The sequence below is a fragment of the Galeopterus variegatus genome, unplaced genomic scaffold, assembly GCF_000696425.1.
Source record: "Galeopterus variegatus unplaced genomic scaffold, G_variegatus-3.0.2 Scaffold2410, whole genome shotgun sequence".
In the NCBI taxonomy this organism is placed as follows: Eukaryota; Metazoa; Chordata; class Mammalia; order Dermoptera; family Cynocephalidae; genus Galeopterus; species Galeopterus variegatus.
Window position 1 is genome coordinate 96,184 of NW_007728521.1, and position 20,672 is coordinate 116,855.

A 20,672-nucleotide genomic window follows, 5' to 3' on the forward strand; every position below is an offset into this window, starting at 1 on the left:
ATCAAGTAAATCTATAGTATGCCTACAATTCATTTCTGTGCAATAGAAGTACAGTGCTTATAGTTTTGCATATCACAGGCTACATAATCTTCAAATGGCACTATATATTTTTCCAGGAACAATGCTACTGGATTATTAGCTTCTAGGCATCAATACTCAGATTTACCCCATCATACAGATTTATTATACTAAGTCAGCTCAAGAGAGATTGACAAATGTAAACTCCTCTCATGGAACTTCACTTTTTGAGAAATAATTTTCCACAGCGTGTATTTATGATGGACAATTATTTTCTTTACATCTACAAGCTTGAGTGTCTACAACTTCTTTTTGAATCCTGTGACAGATGGTAAATATTGGATAGAATTTAGGACCCTACTAATTCAACCAAAGTATACAGCTCGATCACAATAATACAAAAACAGATTAAAATAATAACATTTGTTAAAGTCCTACTATGTGCCAACCACTACATGAGGGACTTTCGTGTAGAATGTTCAACACAATAAGTAGCCTAGTAGTTTTCTAACAATACACAATGCATATAAAAGCTTGGATCAATGTCCTGAGGTTAAAGGGTACATCACATAAAAAATAAAGTAATATGATCTGCATAAAATAAAATAAAGCACTGACCTTAAACTGTAAGAAAAATTATGAAATCTGTAAACATAATGAACCTGAAAATAACACATGAATCAAGTTCCTAATATACTAGATGAGAAAGGAGTTTAGGAATAGGCTCTATAAGAAAAACAGATTAAAGGTATAACATAAGTACTTGGTGGGGGGTAGGTAAGAAAAGGGAAAGATCAATTACGATTCAGATAAAGATAACTGAACATCAAAACAAGAAGCTTGAAGTAGGGAAAATGTTTTGCTATTTAAAAACACTATATATCGATATATACATTTTTTGGCAACTTACTAATAATGAAAATTTTTAGTGTTAGCCGTTGTTTTCACATCTGGCATAATATGCTTAGATATGCAATACCAATTTATATGATTTCTTAAAAAGCATCAGCTTATATATTCATGTTTAGAGATGACAATTTAATTTGCCCATTAAAGGACCCTTTCTGGAAGTTGATTTTTTCTAATTCTTATTGTAATTGCATTGTTCTAATCTTGTATTATAAAGGCAGCTGCTTGCCTATCATTTGTACTTTCCTCGTTAATCCTGACTCAGTGAATTAACCTTTAATTACAGCCGTTAAAATTGAAATGAGCCTCTTGTCTGGTTGGGGCTGCCCCCTTTCAGTGCATGATTCTGATGAAAATTTTTAGGGTCAATGAATATGTCCCATGTCATGTCTGATAGCTGCTAAAGACGTGAGGAGGTAAATGTTACCTTAGAAAGATGTGCTTTAAATTTTTTAGGAGATCTCTATTGACAGGAAAATAAAATCAAAATGATATTTTTAGTTTCTCAGTTTATCATGTTGTACTTTTATCCAAATTAAAAGAGCATTTTAGAAATATAAAGAATGAGTTATTAGGATACTTTGTCAAGTAATTTAAAGCAATAACTTATTCTCCATTTTACTGTCTTAAATATTACATGTTAAGTAATAAAAGGAACATGTAAGGAGCACAACCACTTTCTAGATATATGCTTGATGGAAATAATTCTCTCAATGATGTAATAAATATACTAACAATAGAGTCATTTAAACTGACATCAGTAGGAATGGGTTCTATGATAATGAAGCTGGAAAACAGGAAAGATTAATTTCATTCATTCAAAGCATGTTTGATGAGCACCTGTTATGTATTAAGCACTGGGGACAGAAAGGCCAATAAAAAGGTCCTGTCCTATCTTCCAGGGACTCAGACTTCAAGTGTTACTATATCTATAGTAGATTTCTAATATAAAAGATAAAGCAACCTTTTCCCTATGCTGAGCTTGATGTTTCCTGAAGTCATTTGAAGTCTCTCCACTTAATTTCTTATAGACCTCTAGAAATATCCAGTTGGAAGGGACCTTAGAAACAATCTACTTCGGTCCCCTAAATTTCACATATGACGATCTGAACTGAATTCAGACTCTGACGCACTAGTTTAGATTTATAAGACACAGTGTCAGAACACATTCTATGAAGCATGAACATCAAATCTTCAGTGAAAGTATGTAATAAATGAGTTTCTGAAATTACGCATTTTAAAAAACTTATGAAAAAAATTTTAATGTACAAAAAGCAGAGAGACTAATATAATGAAAAAATTAAACTGTCAACATCTGCCCAGTCTTGGTTCACCCAATCTTTTACTCTATTTCTAATTTAAAAATTTTAAAAGCTAATTCCAGATATAATTTCATTAAAAAATACTTCTGTTTTTAAGAAAACTTACAATACTATTATCACACTAAAAAACAAAACAAAAATCCCTTAACTTCATTTAAAATACAGTCAGTGCTCATAATTCCTTGACTATTTCAGAGTTGATCTGCTCAAATAAGATGCACATATTACATTTGGCTGGTATCTCTCTTAAATCTCACTTAATCTAATGCGTTTTAAAGCAGAACTTGCTGAAATTTTCTGTTTCTTTGATTTTTTAAAGCAGAAGTGTAATGCAGATCTTCAATACTTATTTAACATTTAAGAGAGGTATTTAGAAATTCAGTAATGTAGAACAGCCGCAAATTTAAAGAAATAACACTTATTGATAGGCTTATAAAAGCTATATGTAATTACATTCATGAATGATTTGAGTAATAACGTGTCTGATATATTCTAAGATAAGTGGTTTTTACTTTTCTTTAATATTAGGATTACTATACTTATCTGTTTTTATTCCATGCTCTGGTAATAAATTAATTTCTCGGTGTTAGTTGGGCATGTACCCTACAGCCAAATTTATTTTCTCTTCCTTTGAAGAGAAAGTTTTTGCAAGTGTCACAATAACACTTTCCATATAGGTCAGTTTTCTCATGTTAATAGATTGAATACTATTAAAATAATATTTATAAATTCCCTATACCATGCCCTGGCCTGTGTTCAGAAAAAAATTTGGCACATTTTTAAAGAGGAATAATGGTAACAGACTTTAACTTGGCTGGTATATAATTAAGTAATATTTAATATATGATTGGCCAATGTGTAATAATCGAAGATATCATAAAGCTAAAAAATAGTGTTTTCTTCACTGAAAATACCACAATTCAACAGAAGCAACAAAGTCTGAAATACAGCAGTTGACAGTCACACAAAGTTAAATCAACTTTGGATATGAAAAATAAAACTGCCATAAAAGATGAATCTTTTTTAGACAAATTATATTTTTACACCCCTCTTATTTCCTATTGTAGTACATTTAATTACAGTAAATAAAAGCTAAAAATCATCATTGTAGAAGGAAGTGAGCTTTCTCAGCTCTGAAAAGATTGAACCCACAGCAAGTGCAAGGAACTATTCACCACAAAGGAGAAGGAAGAAGAAAGTCCCAAGGCTCTCTTTACCATCACCTCTTTAATCCTTCGGTTTCTTGCTGATTTATATACATATTTCCTTTGTTTTTTTGTGGGTGGCCTGGGGCTTTTTGCCGTAAACAATTACTAGTTCATCAATAAGTATAATTAGCATCTGACACAGTGAATTTCTCTTTATGGAGGACACAGTGAATTTCTCTTTATTGTAATATTGGCAAAGCATTATGAGTACTATCCACACCAATCAGGACTTAAAACTGGCATATATTTGCTTAAGCCAATTAAAAATATTTTGCAATAAAAATTCTACAACTAAAAATAACAATCTTTTTTTTAAAAATGGCTCCTTTTAATAATCTAGAAATGGGAGAGATGAAAATGGTCTGTTATAACTACGAGAGCTCCCAAGTGGTGCAAAAATAAAAAGATCGAGCAGCAGGATGGCATACCTTAAAAGTTTAATTTAAAAATTAAAGCAACTCACACCAAGAAGAGAATTGAATAACAAATAAGATGGGATGCGGCTAGGCAATGGAAGCACAAAATACTGTCATACTTTAATTTTAAAATGTTTTCAATTTAAGCAGACCCAGGCTAGTGATTTTCCATTATTTTTATCACAGTTCCATGACTACTGACATTTTCATCAGAAAAAATGAAGATTTTTCCCAAATTTAAAATGCCAAATTATTTTTAATTTTGACTTTAATTTCTTCCTCCTCTAAACCCAAAGGAATTTGATCTTAGCTGGACTTGTCTCTTAGCCTGGGGCTTGAATATACCTTAACTTTTTCTGCCATATTAGAAAATAAATTATCACAGACACATTATCATTTTCGTGAATGAGACCACATATTCATGAAACGTCTGCCATATGAACTAGTAAATGCTTAAATTCAACAAAGATGTTCCTCAAAGCAATTGGTCCTTGCAGACCAACTTGGGGGTGGGGGTATCAATCTACCTAAAAGTCACTCAAGAGAAACTGAAATTCTAAGCATAAAGCAACTTCAATCATAACAGTCATTATTACAATGCACAATTGCCCTAATAATTCCAAATGCTGTTTTAGTAGATTTCAGACAGAGTGATCCAGACTCTGCTTCATGAATTATGGTTTGCTTTTTCTTATTATTTTAAAATTGACAGATTAACCTCCATACCAAAAGCAGGTCTGATGGAGACTCTTCTCTATTTTCCAATTAGGTTCCTAATACACAAGCAAGGTCAGGGCCTCTATCCCTAATCATGGAGAGTTGTGACTTCATTAGCTGCTGATAATAAACCTACTTGCTGGCCCATTTTCTAAATTCCTTACATAAGGAACTTGACAGAACTAATGATAAAAACTAACTTTAGAAGCTGTATTTGCTTAGTATATTAAAAAATGACTTTTCTTTGCCTCACTCTGCCTGCCCAAATTCAGGATTACTATGGATTTCCTGCACTCTATCTCAGCCTGGAAATCCTCGGGGAGGTGGGGGGCATCACTGAGAAGGCTTTTTGGACGTCGTCTTTTCGCTGGTCGCAGGAAATTCCATGCTGGCTACCAATGACAACGGGCACAGACCTGGTTAATTCTGCTGTTGCCACTGTCTTCACCCCGGCATTGAGTGATGCTTTATTTCCTCATCAAGTGATACGTGATGATCCACAATGCCAAGTCCAGGAAAGCAGAAGATGAAGAGCACAGACTGTGAAAATTATCCTTCTACTTCTTGTTAGAGAGAAAAAGTGGTTCAGATATCTACATTCTGAAGTGTGTTAAATGTTGAAAGGTTTTCAACTATAATGACACGGCCTGGAATAAAGGGGACTGTGGAGCTTAGTGAATACAAAATAAGTGCTTATGTTCATAATCAGGGAAATAATGATAACTCATACCTGCAGAAATTTTCAAATGGGTAAAACTATGCTACAAAAGTGAAAGCACCGAGTAGACTGTAATTGTATTCCTTTGAGGCAATTCTTTATTTTCCCACTCAACTGTAAACTCCCTGAGGGCAGAAACTTGCCCACCTTGTCCATCACTATATTTTTGACCTCATATTCTTGCCTGAATAAATATTTGTTGAATGAATAAAACACTTAATTGGCATATGTGTAGCAAGGAATTTGGCCTCACCTAAAGAGAGACTTTGTCCCAGCTCTTGAGAGGTCACCTTTAAACCCCTGAAATTTCCCCCGGTGATAGGAATGTCCTTGTTACCCATGGTGGGCCCCCTGGCACAACACCAGATAATTTATGTCATTGAGGTGACTCATGGTGGGACCTTAGCTAGCTTATGCTAGGAGATAACTCGAGAAGGGGGCTGGGCAAGCCAGCAAGACACCAACCATGTGGTTAGAGGGTTTGGGCTTTGGGCCACTTAACATCAGCCTGACCTCCAGGAAGAGGGTAGGGCTGGAGATTGAGTTCAACCATGCGGCAACAATTCAATCGACCATGCCTATACTCCATTCATACTGCTGCATTTTGATGCCAGTAGGGTAATCTAGAAGTTGCACATTTGGAACCCTCCCACAATCTGCCCTATATGGCTCTTCCTTTGGCTGGTTCTAATTTGTATTCTTTTGTTATAATAAAACTGTAATCCTAAATATAACACTTTTCTGAGTCTCTGAGTTGTTCTAGCAAACTATTGAACCTGAGAGTGATTTTGTGAAACTCCTAAACCTGCAGTTGGTGTCAGAAGTCTTGGGCCAACTTAGCCATCTGGAGGATGGTGCTCTTCACCTCAAGTTTGGCTAACTCCAAGTGCATATTATAATGGATTAGCCCCCACTCCCCCACCTTTTTTTTCCAGCTCTGTTTTCTATTTTGCAGACTGTTCATGGAATTATTTACTATTCTTCAATATACTACCTTGATATTCTGTCATAATCATTTTTCTTAATGAATCTCCCTGCATCCTCCTAAATTAAATTCCACTTAAGGACTGTGATCCACAAGGACTAAAACTGCTATCTTTACGGTACCTAGGTCATCAGCTAGTGACTCACTAATTTGCCACAAATGGATAGAGGTGTGCTGTGATGTTGCCCCCATGAGGGAGGAAGGCCAAGATAGCTGGAGCTCCTGGACTGGGTGTCTCCAGCCTCCTTCTTCAGCATTCTCTTGTTTACCCTAGAGCACACTTGGAAAACGACTGCTTTTCTATATATACCACAACAGGATAAGATTGGAAAAGAACCAGTTAAGAAATCCTTACTACAATTTTCCCATGACAGTGTGTCACCAACATAATTCTCAAGCATCAAACCTAGTTACTGCACCTATACACACTATACTTTAGCCACAATGAACTACTGTTTCTGCAATACTCCAAGTTCCTTCACACCTCAAGCCTTTGCATATACTATTTTCTCTGCCAGGGATGTCATTCCTCTTCTACTCCAGTCACCTAGACAAACACTTATTCTTCAAGACTCGGTTCCAAGGTCACATATGTACATGCTTTTCTAAAGAAACTTTGTCATCCAGGAGCACTTAGTGGATTTGTCTCTCTACTACAACACTTACTACGCTAATGATTTGTCTGTTTCCCTGAGTAAACTGAGTCTCCTGACATCACGCTCTACAATTCACTTCCTTCTTTCACTCCTAGTTGGCCTTTTCCTTTGTTGCCTCTTAAATCATGATGGTCCCCAGAATTGCATCTTCATTTTTCTCCTCTCACCCCACAAGGTTTCCCTGAATAGGCTTTTCTATTTCCCTGACTTAAAGTATTACCTGTATCCTGATGGCTTTGAGGGTTGTGTGTGTGTATTTCTAAACAGCTGGCCCTGATTTTTCTCTGAAATCCAGAATGGATTTATACCTTCTTACCGGAAATGTCTAAATTGATGTTCCAATGAGCACCTCAGAGTCAACATGTCCCAAACTAAATTTCAATGTCATTGTCCTTTCCTCCTTCTCTTGTATTTTCTGTCTTGGTTACTTGGGTACCACTATTCAGATAATCATTCAAATGGAATCCACAGTTAGCTATCTAAACAGTCACCAAGCCACTCCTTCACTCTCCTCCTGTCCAATTAATCTTCCACACGACTTTATAAAACAAAGATCTGATCACTATCAATGACCTGCTTAAAAATCTTCAGAATTCCTTCCAAAGTCTTCCACAAAGTTTTCCCAACCATTTTACCAGCTTCATCTGTAGCCACTTCTCTCTCTCCCAATACACACATCTTGCACACTAGCTACAGCTAGGTACACAATTTCTCAAAAATATAATACATATTGCATCTTTTGTCTATGATCTAGCCATTCCCTGTGTCTGAAATACTTGCTCCCTTTTCTTTATTGTTGGTGAACTCAGCCATTCTTCAAGACCCAACACAAATATCACTATCTGTGTCTGTACTGATAGCCCCTCTTTCAGAATTACTTGTTCCCTTCTCTGTGCTCCTATAAGACTTAATAAATGTTTTCTGGTCTGTTTCAGTCTCTAAATTGTGAGCTCCATTAGGAAGGGATGATATATTATTAACCTGTTATCTTTATTCTTAGCATAGTGACTTGGTCATACTGTGTTCAATAAATATATTTTTCAAGTAAATGAAATTAAGCTATGATAATTCCAGTCTGCATGTATGTTAGAATGCAAGTATCGAGAGGATCTCACTGATATCTAGGAACAACATAAACATTAAAGGAAAATGTGTCATTACCTGCCTTTTATCGGTCATACCCATGAAAACACTGCAAAATACAAGGGCTAAAGAATACAGACAGTATTTCACCACTTGAAAGTCAGATCATTTGTGCTGGTTTTGTCAAAGGCAAATCTTGCTTTAAACTCATTTCAGAATATTGCCAATTCTTGTTATTGAACGTTTAAAAAAAGTTACCATCTACAAACAACTATGTGGCTAACATAAGTAAAAAAAAAAAAATTTTGCAATAAAATCTAATCTAAAGGGTTAAATTTTTATTTTACTACAACTATAATTCTTTGAAATAGGACTTATAACGCTTTCTCTTTTACAATAGATTTTTATTGAAATAGAATTAAAGTCCCATTCATCTGAACTCTGATTGAGAATTTATGAAAACTAAACACAGAATGAAGTATGGATTAAGTTTGCACCACCTACGACAAAAAAGACTTACCAGGTAAATCACGGTGTAAATAAGATTGCAAGGAACATATAAATGCATTTCAATAATTAAACTATTTTAAGGAGTTTATCACATATTATATAGATTGATTTATATAATTCTCAAGGAAAGTAGAAACAGACAGAAAAAAAGGCATGGAATTTAGAAGCATAAAACCTGGATTCAAGTTTAGCTTCTATCATCATTTGGGTGGTGTTGACAACTACAAAAATAAATTATAATTTTTTTAAGTTAGAAAATGAAGGAAACAATAAAAATATAAATTTTAAAATAGAAGATAATACCTTTTTAGGTTTGTTGTGAGAAGTAAATCAAATGAGGTAATCTATGCAGGATATAGTAGTGGATGAAAATGAAGGAGAACACATGTTAAAGATGGAGGCACTCTTGCTCTCCAGGACTTAGACTGTGTCAGCAGAAATGCAAAATGCAAAAAGACTAGGTCAGCAAGAATTCGCAAGGCTTAACCACAAACCACAGACTTCCTATTGAGTTGCCTAGGACACAGGGAGGTATGGGAAGGGCTCACAGCTGGCTAAAACATCTATAATACATGCCTGTAGACAATAAAGTTGCTTAGTGCATGTGCTAAGTCCCAGAACTTTGTGTCTGGTTTCTGGTTGCCCCCCTCCCTAAGAGGCAGCCCCTAGCTCAGGGCATGCCCTGAGCAACTCACCTCGCTGCACTCTCTTGGCAGGGCTATGTGTGGCCCTGCTCCCTGGACTCCTGGCAGAAGCTATGTGTAGTCCTGCTTCCTGAGACCCCCCCAAGACCAAGAGAAACATCCATAGTAGCACTTAATATAATTGAAGACATCTATGGTACTATTTAGGTGATTTTTAATGTAGTTAATATTTATTATTACTCCAACTTATGACAACCAAAATATAAAATAATTCATGCAAATAAGTATAAAGAATATATATTTTTAAAACAAACAAACAAAAAAACCAATAGTGTCTCCACCCCAACCAGCATCATGCATAAAACCTTATAAATCTGAATGACACTTCCAGGTGTAGCCCTCCCAGATTTCATTCCTCTTTCCTCCTGGCATCAGAAGTAACCAGTAGTATTTGTATGTGATGTTATCAGTCATCTGTTTTTAAACATTATTCACATATGTATGCATCCATCAATTACATACATTATTTTACATATTTTTACACTTTCTACAAATGGCTTCATGCTGTATTATACTTCTGTAACTTTCTTTTCTTTCTTAATATTGTTTTTAGATTTATCCATGTTTAGCAAGTATTTCTAGTTCATTCATTGTAACAACTGGCATAGTACTCCATTGTATTTGTATGCCACAATTTATGTATCTATTCTAGTGATAGACGTTTGTTTCTAGTTTTTTACTCTTACAATGTGCCAGTGAACATTCTTGCATATGTTTTCATGTGTATCCAAATGGATTGCTTGGTCTTACAGGGAACGCATATATTCAACTTGATTATTTCCAAATTACTCTCTGAAGTGTGGTTTTACCAATCTGCACTCCCACTAGGTATGCCTACATTTTTTGCCAACACTTACATTGTTAAGACTTTTTAACTTTTAAAGAAGCCTACTTTTTACAAGCTTTCAATATTTGAAAAATAAGCTTCCTATAGCAAAGGTTTTTTTTTTTTTTTTTTTAAACGACCCTCATATAGGCAACCATTCAGTAATTATAATAAGCACACATATTTCAGATTTGATTTAAGCCGGGCTAACACGATGAACAGTATTAAGAAAATATGATGGGTGGGAAAACTTTTGATTGCTTTGTTGGTAATTGGGTGGAGTGAATTACCATGGCTCAAAACCAACTAAGCAATGATTTCACTAAGGGCACTCTTTCTCTTTGAAACACTTGTGAGCAGACCTGATGAAATATCAGGCAAATAAGTTTCTAGCTGGAGTAAAGGATAGCGTGACCGTTTCAAGACACAAGTGGATTGCTATAAGATAAGGGTTTAGGGAAAAGCTACAAGTGCTGATTCAGGTGACCCTTGAGTTACAGTTGCTAGACTTGGAAGCATTACCCAATAACCAATTCCCTAAGACTAAGAACAAGATGAGAGATGGCTTAACCTGCTGTTATTTGGCTTCAGTTCAGGAGGTGCTAATGTTTCCCTCAGCACAGAATATGACACAGGGAAGAGACATGCTTGTACGCAAGCTGCACAAATTCCTGCTGAGTCTATTTTTCATACCATTGTTTCTTTACTTTATGGGAAGTATTGATTTCTGTAACACTAGCTCTGGTCATATTAAAGAAGTATATAGGAAACATAATTAAGAAAGTATGTTACTAAGGAATGACATGTACCATTCTTGCTCCTTTTAGAAATAAAACTCTCTGTATTTTTTCTCTTAGTAAGACACTGAACGTACTCAAGAAATTAAATTTTCTTCTTTCCTCAGTTCTAAGGAAGAGAAAAACATGGAACCAATCCCAAACTTTTTCCCAAACATTTTAAAGCAAATTGATGTTTACTTTTAGTGTGAATTTTTTGAGATGGAAAAAAGAGTTATAATCCCATAACAAACTTTCAGTTTGGGCACATAGTACAGTGACTTTTGCCTGACCTAGAAATGCCCATGACAAGAATGGCCAACTTTGCTAGGCAGACTCAGCAATTATCCTTTTTTCTAAATAAGAGTTTTGCGGATCCTGGTGCTTCCTAGGGACTTTATCGTTTTGTTTCACTGAGCCACTTATCCTTTCTCCATAGTTCTAGTATCCAATTTGGGGGCTGGAGGAAGGGAAATAGATGTGACAGGTGATGTAAAACCTACATTTTTACTGAACATAAAGACCTTCAAGCCTCTATCCTCTGTCAATCCTAATCTTGAGGGAATCCTTTCTCTCATAATCTCTATGTCCTGCCTGAGATCCTCAAATATGAATCTATTATCTGTTCTAAAATCATGTTCTCCCTTGTTCCAGGGCCACAGAACCATATTTCAGGGTTTACAGAGATGGAATAGAATTCAAACATTTTCAGGCCGTTTCTTCATTTGATTTTCATGAAAACACAATTAGGTGTTTACGGAAAGTACCCAAATTCAAAAATGGAAATTTATACAAGTCAAACAATTGCCCAAAGTCACAATGATTGGAAGTAGCTCAGTCAAGGGTGGAAACCAGTTCTATGGGTTCCAAATTCAATGAATTTCCCAAAATGTCACTCTGACTTTCTAAATGAGTTCTTTGCATTTTAAGTTCGAACTCTAAACGTACATTCCCACAAAAACCTTCTGACTTGTGATTAGGTGCTAAAGAACCATAGGTGCTATACCTCCATTATGAATTGTATAGCATTTGGGGGATTGCCTTGGGAACCATATAACCTAAGTAAGATAGGACAGACTTTCCCCATAGAAACATAATCTTAATAGAAAATGAATAAATTAATAAAGTTTCTTATACAACTAGTTTGAGAATAAACAAAAAGTACAAAGGATGAGTCAAGGTTTCATGCTGATATTTACCAGTTAAAGCCAAATATTCACTAACATAGTTTCCAGAGGTAACTTTAACTGTTTTATTCACCTTAATGTTTTTGTGACCCAAATATAGGAAAAGTCATCTAAAGCACAAGAGATTGGGGTTTCACAACAAAATTTCTAATAGCAGAAGTAAACTATTCTTATTTCACATTTATTCTTACACACAAAATCGTCCTTTTCCCTCCATAGTCTTTTTCACCCCCACAAGAAGCCTAACATTCTAAGGACTGCTGTTTCTGCATACTCAGGGCTTGATTTAAACACATGCCCTAATAATAATCTAGTAAAATAATCCATTAAATTAACCACAGTTTGTTCACTGAAATACTATAGCAGGAACTAAAATGTTCCCTCATTTATGGAGGCATTTGTTGATCAACTGCTAATTAGACTCATGCAAGGCTGAAACAAATGCTGTGTTTACACATCATCTTTATCACAGACTTTGAAAAAATAAAGCATTTCCTTATAATGATGATAATGTTTATTAGGCATTATTTTTAAAAAATCTGAGTTCTGAATATATAATTCAAAGATTTAGAACAAACTGAAATATTTTCATTAGAAAAATATTTGGTGTGAAAAAGGAATAGTTCTTTGGGTTTCACTGAAAATATTTTGGTAATTTCAAAAAATAAAATCTACTCATATAATACCAAATACACTTAAATAATCCACTGAAGTAAATAAAAATTGCCTATGACCAGGAAGTCATCATATAAGCTAAAAAATGTTTCGTTTATTTATTTTTACAAACTATTCAAATCATTGAAGTGTAACTATTTTCATTACTTCCAAATTCCATCCTAGGTTCATACACACATAGAATATTATAGTTAAAAGAAAATGTGGAGATCTACCTGGCTATCGTTTTCTGTTAGAGAAAACCAAATGATCTACACACTATCACCCAACTAATTAGTAGTGTTGATCCAGAAAGACATTAGATGTGCCAATAAAAGGAATCCTAGTCATTCATATATGTGCTTTCCATTTCTATTTTTAAAAGTATTGTTTTTTAATAACAGATGTGTTACATCTGCATTAGAGGAAAATCTGGAAAATACTGAAAAATATACAGAAGAAAAATAACATAAATCATCCATAGTCTCATCATTCAGAAAAGCTCTGTTAATACTACAATGCACTTTGTTCTACTCTTTCAAGTTATCTGAATTTAAAAATAGAACAATTGTTCAATGTTACAAAATTGAGATCATATACATAATATTTTATATTCCTTTTTTCACTTTATATTATACCATATTTTCTCATCTCATTAAGGTACATAATAAAGACATTTTAATGACTGTAAAAAATTCCTTAAATTGTTTTTGCCATACTTTGTGCAACCATCATTCTCCTATCACTGGACATTTAGGTTATAAGCAATTATGCATATAAATATTTGTATTTCTAGTTATTTTCTTAGAAGAAAAATCTAGACATGAGATTACTGGGTCAAAGAGTATGTATATTTTGATGGCTTTTTATACAGATCCAGAATGATGTACTCTCCCAAACTGGCCACTTGCCAAAAAACAAAACCGAACACAGTGATGTACTAATTTATATTTTCACATGTGGGACACTGCATAATGTCTGATTCATGTATCCCTCACCAACAATGAATGTTGGTCTTGTGATTTTTGCTGAAACAGGCAAAACAGTTCTTTAAATTTGCATCTTTTCATTAGTATTACTGAACATCTTCCACATATCCATTATCATTTGTATTTCCTCTTTTATGAATAATGTATTTACTTTGTTTGACCAATTTTTAAAAATGTTTTACTGAAGTACAATATACATGCAGAAAAGTATACATATCTTAAATGCAAAGCTCAATGATTTTTTCATAAACAGAATATACCCAGGTACCAGCAACCAGATCAAAAGACTGAATATTATCAGCACCCCAGAAAATCCTCTTATGTTTCCTTACAAGTACTAATTCCCCTAAGAGTAATTACTATTCTGACTTGTAATACCATAAATTAATTTTGCTTGTTTTTGTACTTTTGCCCATTTTTATACTAATAATTTTATTGTCTTAAAAAGTTAATTAGTATTTAATAAAACATTTAAAGATTACAGAAAAGTACAAAAAAGAAATCAACAAGTCATCCAAAAATCATACCACCTAAAATAACTATTAGCCATGGTAAATATGACAGTTCTGTAAGCATGGATGAACACACATATACAGAGAAACAAATTATCCTTTAGAATGGGATTATAATCTTATTTTAATTAAATAAAAAGACACTAAAATAAAACTTCACACACACACACACACACACACACCCTCCACAACTTCAGATAAATGTTCTTTGATTATATACAAATCATTAAGAGGTCTGAGTCTCATTTAAAACAAAACAAAAACAAAAGCTCTGTTTCAATTCTGCATTATTACTGATTGATTTTCTACTATGAAAAAATGAAATGATTAACATCTTTTCCTCTCCTCACCTTCTAGTTTTGATTTCTTTTGTTGTTTTCATTTTATCATTTATACTCAATTCTGTGGCCATAATTTCCATAGCTACTGATTCTATTATTTTGAATTGCCCCTTGATTGGTTCCAACAATGAGTAGTGTCCCCATCCCCCTTTTTTCCGTAAAGTAGGACTCAGCTCTTTTCATGTTTGAGCATATCTATGTGCTGCCTTAATAAGAGAAAGATAACACAATTTTCTTGGGTCATACTTTATTTCCTTTATAAAGTTGTAATAATAATGTAATAAACAAAAAAAAACCAGAAAATACTTAGTGCTTAATATGTATCAGGTACTGTCAAACATTTCACATCTTAACTCATTTAATACTAACAACAACCCTACAAGTTAGGTGGTAGTATTATCTTTACAGATGAAAAACCTGAGGCACTGGGAGGTATCCAGACTTACACGAAGTCACTTATTCTGAAAAGTGGCAGAGCTCTGATTTGAATGTAGGCAGTCTGGCTCAAGAGCCTGTAATTTTAATTGCTACACTGTTCTGCTTTAATGCCTGCAGTTGGAACATGACTGGTGGGAGGGACGTAAGGACACTGCTAGTAGCTTTAAAGGGTGAAGGCCAGGGATGCCAGATGTTCTGCAAAGAAAACAACCATACAATACAAGGGTACCTGAAATAGTTCATTCTATTTTTTCACAAACTTTTTGAAGTACCTGGTATGTAAAATGTTTGAGGATTAAGTAATTTTAAATAAGTTTTCACCTCATGAATACCCAATAAGACATCTGAATGTTAATAATTTCATTTTTTCTTAGTAGGAATCAATCGATAATAGGCGAAATTATAACAGCTTTTGTGAGGGATATAGTACAATCTGTACAAGCGTACTTCAAAAAGTTCATGGAAAAATAGAATTAAAAGACAATACAAATCTTTCCATGAACTTTCTGAAAACCCCCTCATATAAATACAAAGCACTTTTTTTGCAAAGTTTTAAATATGCTCACTTTTCCAGAATGCAACTACTTATGATCCAGAAAAACTGTTCAATGTTTGAAAAATCATGTCACTAATGGAAACGTCACAACCAATACTATCTAAGTTACCAGTATAACACATCTATATCAGTCTGCATTTATAGCTTCCATACTCATGAGTTCTACATGAGTGCCAGTATCATTTAACCACTTCATTACATCTTCGAATACAATCACAGTTAAGCATTTATAGATCAATGTAAATATTATTTTACTATAAATTAGTTTTATTTCTCCTTTCATTCTAGGGCAACATGTTGACTTGAAAATTATGGATTTACTCTACTATCTATGAATTTCATTTCAGGATCCAAAAAACCTCCTCCTTAACACTACATGGGAGTTGTAATTTTCAAGGGATTTTCTTTGATTCTTTTCCTCTGATGTCTTTAGTCCATTTCTTTTGATTCACGCATATGATGAGAAAGAAGCCATGCCATTCTGTGCCAGAATATTCAGTTCATTTACACTTTGCAAAGGACTACCTCTTTCTTTGTTTAAAGTTCTACTTCTTTCCTTATTTGGTTGTTGCTGGATTACTGCTTGCTAATCTTTTTAGTACTATTTGATCATTTCATTAGCTTTGGGAGGTGAGTGTTGAGGTCCTGCTTCCCTCAGCCACATCACATCTGGCAGCCCTTTTTTGCCCAAGTTTGGATGGAGTGCTTTCCTTTCCCTTGAAGAGATCATCCCAATAAATAGTTTCCTTAGTATAAAAGGGTGGTAAGTCTTTCAATTATTTTGTGATGAATGAAAATTCACTACAAGCTTTTCTAATCTCAACTGCATTCTTCTTATGGTTCTAAAGTATGAGAGTCTACTCAGGGCCCATTATCACATATCATAGCACTCTTAAAAGTATTAGTTAATATTTACTGAGTGATGACAATGTGCCAGTCACTGCTCTAAGAGCTTTACATGTATTATCTCATTAATCTCACAATGATCCTGTGAGGCAGATATTATCCTCATAGGAAACTGAGATGCAGAAATCTTCCTTTACCAATTTGCCCATGGTCGCATAGCTGGTAAGTGGCAAAGCCAGGATTTGCACCCTGGACATCTGACATCAGAGCCCAAGTTATTTATCCACTGCCTTACTGTCTACCAAGTTTTTAGGGGCCTCCTGCTCTACTCAAGGTAATAAGTACTTCACTATAGATTTTTTTTAGGAAATAACTACTTCCCTATAGCCTTTTTGATTACTACTTTCTCTTTAGAACCTACCACAAATGCTGAATAAATATTTATTACTTGAATAAATGAAAGACTTAACTGGTTATTTTCAATGCTTCCTCCCATCTCTTTTAATGTGCTTTATCCTTTTGGAAACAAGAAGGGCAAACTAAAATCCCAAATACCATTCTTACTCATTTCTGAGTTGTTAAGAGAAATATCATTCTATACTTAAAAAGAACATTGTAGCTTAACAGCTTTCAACTGTACTTTCTAAGTCAGCTGACAAAAGTTGAACAGGAATGCAAGTATCTCTTTTTAGTATCTAATTGTGCGGTCTTGACATCATATTTGCTTTGAAGGAGGAATTTTTTGTAACAATACGTAAGAATTAGGTACTCCTCTTTCCCACTTTTGGCAGAAGCAGCTCTATGCTCCTTGGTAGCTGAGATCATCAATTAGGTACCCTGCAGTACCCTGCCAGCCCTAGGAACCTTTTTACACACTGGCTACCTGTGCCCATCAAAGCTTACTATTCCATCTCTTATTGTGTCAGATTTCTGACAACAAATTAACAGGAGGTCAAGTATATCCACAGATTATACAACCTAGGCAGCATGCTTGATTTAGAGTGAAAAGTTAGTGGATATAACATAGAAACACAAAAAAAGTTACTGCAGTTTCAGATACTATGACAGGTTGACGGTTTTGGCATTATTTTGTGATAGGCAGGCCTCTGGTCTCACTTCAAGTCACACCCTATAAATAACATTTAAAAAAATTTTTAAAGACACCAAAGCATGTAAATATACGTATAAAGATAGCACAAAGAGAAATACAATCTTGGACTTTTAAATGAAAAGTCATGAATTTTTAATAGCCTGTGGTGAAAGAACAGTGTGGTAGAAATAGAATGATTATGGGAATGAGAGCCTCTTAACGTAGACAACAATTCTGTACGGCAGAATTCAGGTATATAAACTACCTCAATGTAACAAGGAACCCTGTTACAGATATATAATGGTACCACAAAAAAAAGTACACATGATAATTACATATGGATAATAAACACAAATAAATTGAGAAAATAATGGTTTGGGTAGAGTAAATCTAAAAACTATTTACAAAATTAAAAGGTCATACCTGAATTGCACTTGCTGTTAAAGGAGAAACTGTTCAAGACTAAGAATTCATTTCAATTATTTGCATTTTAATAAAAAAGATGCAATGGCATCATATGAAAACTGAGCTAGTTTATTTTAAAAATAACTTACGCTAATGACTGATGAAGAAGTTGACAAGTTTAAGCCTTCAAGATCAGCTATCAAGCTTGGAGAAAGAGCTGGTGTGGGAAGTGCAACCGGAGTGGATACTGGGTTAACTGTAAGAAAAGGCTCAAATTAGAAAACGTGCATGAAAATTTAATTCAAATTATTAAAAGCAACATTTTTATTGTTAGTAAATCTAATTAAATTACTTTGGTTAATAAATGTATGACAATTCTATTTAACATCTTGATTTAGTCAAGTTATGATCAAGTCACAGCAATTATTAGTCTTAGCTTTCAAAAAATAATGGCAAATCCTATAACAAAATAAGCATATAAATATCTTGAGTAATAGTTTTTGAAAATTTTTATCACATAACATTATCACTAACATTTATGACCCAGTAATTTCACTGAAAGAAAAAGGTGGAGAAACATTTTTCCAGACTAATATAAAGAATAGCAAATTGCTTTCAAGAGAGTTCTCCAGTTGAATTAGAAGTCTTAAGATATTTAAATACTTTTCTCTATTTTATTCTACACTGTAACTAATTAGGGGTCCAGGCTACTTAACTTCCTTTTAATTATACTTTGTCAGCAAAAGCTATATACTAGACTGAAATGTTTGACTGATTCTAAACCTGCTATGATATATTTGAGAACAGATCCATGTAGGTTTGAATATCTTTTAAAAATGCAAATCTGATTGTGTTGCTCCCCTGCTTAAGACTCTTCAAAGGATCATAAGCACCTATAAGATAAAAGTCCAGCTCCTTAATTAAATGTACATGGTTCTTTTAGGACTAGCTCAGCCCTGTTCAATAGCATTTTCTATGATAATGGAAATGTTCTATATCAGTTGCTGTCCAATATAGTGGCCACTAGCCACATGTAGCTACTTAAATTTAAACTAATTAAAATTAAAAATGCACTATGTTAGTCATACAAGCCACATCTCAAGAGCACATGAGCCATATGTGGCTAGTGGCCACCATATTGGGCAGCTCAGGTCCAGCTTATCTCCAGTTTCATCAGGCACTCTTATGCTCTAGCTCTCTGGAATAATAGTCCGCAAGATCTTCTTTTATATCTTTGTGCCTTTTCTATTATACTCTGTTTGCCTAGAAGATACTCCTCTACTGTGCTCATCCTGCAACTTGTACCTGTCAAGATACCACTTAGAGGGAAAGCACTCCCTGACTCACCTAAACACGGCATAGATGTGCCTTCCTTGTTTTACACATATGTTTGAACAAACTTCTATAACTGTACTTCTCATGTAACAAAATTTGTATCTTTACATGATACAAATTGTCTATGCAAACAGACTTTAACTTAATTTTTGTGCTTAGTAATTTCTCAACTGTTTGTTGAATGAAATAAATTAAAATGTTTTAGCTCCCAACAAATTCTCACTCTAAAATCACACTGTAAAGGAAGTAACATTTACTAACTTACACTTTCCAAAGCATCTTTTTCTCATTTTAGTCTCACAATATTCTGTAAATTAGGCAGAACAAATACTAATCCATAAAGTTAACAATAAATATTTCTTGAGCAACGCAGCAAAGGAGAGAAAACGTTCAAGATATGGTCCTTGTCTTCAAGTAACTTAAGACCTAATTAAGAAAAATAAGACATACATGCTTGGAGAAAAAAAAAAAAAAAGTAACAGCAGAGTCCATAAATGATATTGCCAGAGAAGAAAACTTTCAAAGGAAATCTTAAGTAAAATCTCAACATATGTAATATGGCCAAAAGACACGAAAAAATTCTCAACATCACTAAGCATCAGAGAAATGCAAATCAAAATGACAATGAGATGTCATCTCACGCCAGTTAGACTGGCTATTATCAAAAAGACAGAGAATAACAAATGCTTGTGAGAATGCTGACAAAGCGGAACCCCATACACCACTGGTGGGACTGTAAATTAGTGCAGCCATTATGGAAAACAGTATGGAGGTTCCTCAAACAACTACAGGTAGAACTACCATATGATCTGGCAATATTACTTCTGGGTATATACCCAAAGGAATGGCAATCATCATGTCTGGATACCCACACTCCCACGTTTATAGCAGCTCTGTTTACAACAGCCAAGAGTTGGAACCAATCTAAATGTTCATCATCAGATAACCGGATAAGGAAAATGTGGTATATATACTCAATGGAATACTACTCTGCCATAAACAAGAATGAAATTCTTCCATTTGCATAAACATGGATGAACTTAGAGAAAATTATGTTAAGTGAAATAAGCCAGGCCCAGAAAGAGAAATATCACATGTCCTCACTCGTAAGTGGGAGCTAAAAAAATAAACAAGTAGAAAAAGAAAGAGACAACTATCACAGAAATTTGTTGAACTTCAGAAGGAGAGAACGAAACTGAGGCCGCCAGAAGTAGTGGGGGGGGGGGGGTTAGTGAGAAACTGGTAAAGGGTCACAAAAAATGATTACATTGTATAATGTTGAATATACTAATCATGCTGATTTGAACACATATTGCAGATTGTGGGGATAGGTACTGATATTCAACTCTGTACCCCACAGATAGGTATAATCAATAAAAAAAAAAAAATCAACATATACAACAGAAAAACCACAGTGGATATTGAGTGGAGGAGGGAATGGAGCTGTTAGCTCCCCACCCCCACCCCCACC

The 20,672-nt window shown here is 34.3% G+C and overlaps 1 protein-coding gene across 2 annotated transcripts in view; it reads right to left on the reverse strand.

The window, feature by feature from the left end:
- Positions 1-20,672, reverse strand: part of AP3B1 (adaptor-related protein complex 3, beta 1 subunit) — a 254,762-nt gene that overhangs the window by 58,719 nt on the left and 175,371 nt on the right. For both annotated transcript variants that reach the window (XM_008581623.1, XM_008581622.1), the window contains exon 21: positions 18,016-18,122. In XM_008581623.1, coding sequence (XP_008579845.1) covers positions 18,016-18,122 — 107 coding nt within the window. The remainder of the gene's footprint in view (positions 1-18,015; positions 18,123-20,672) is intronic.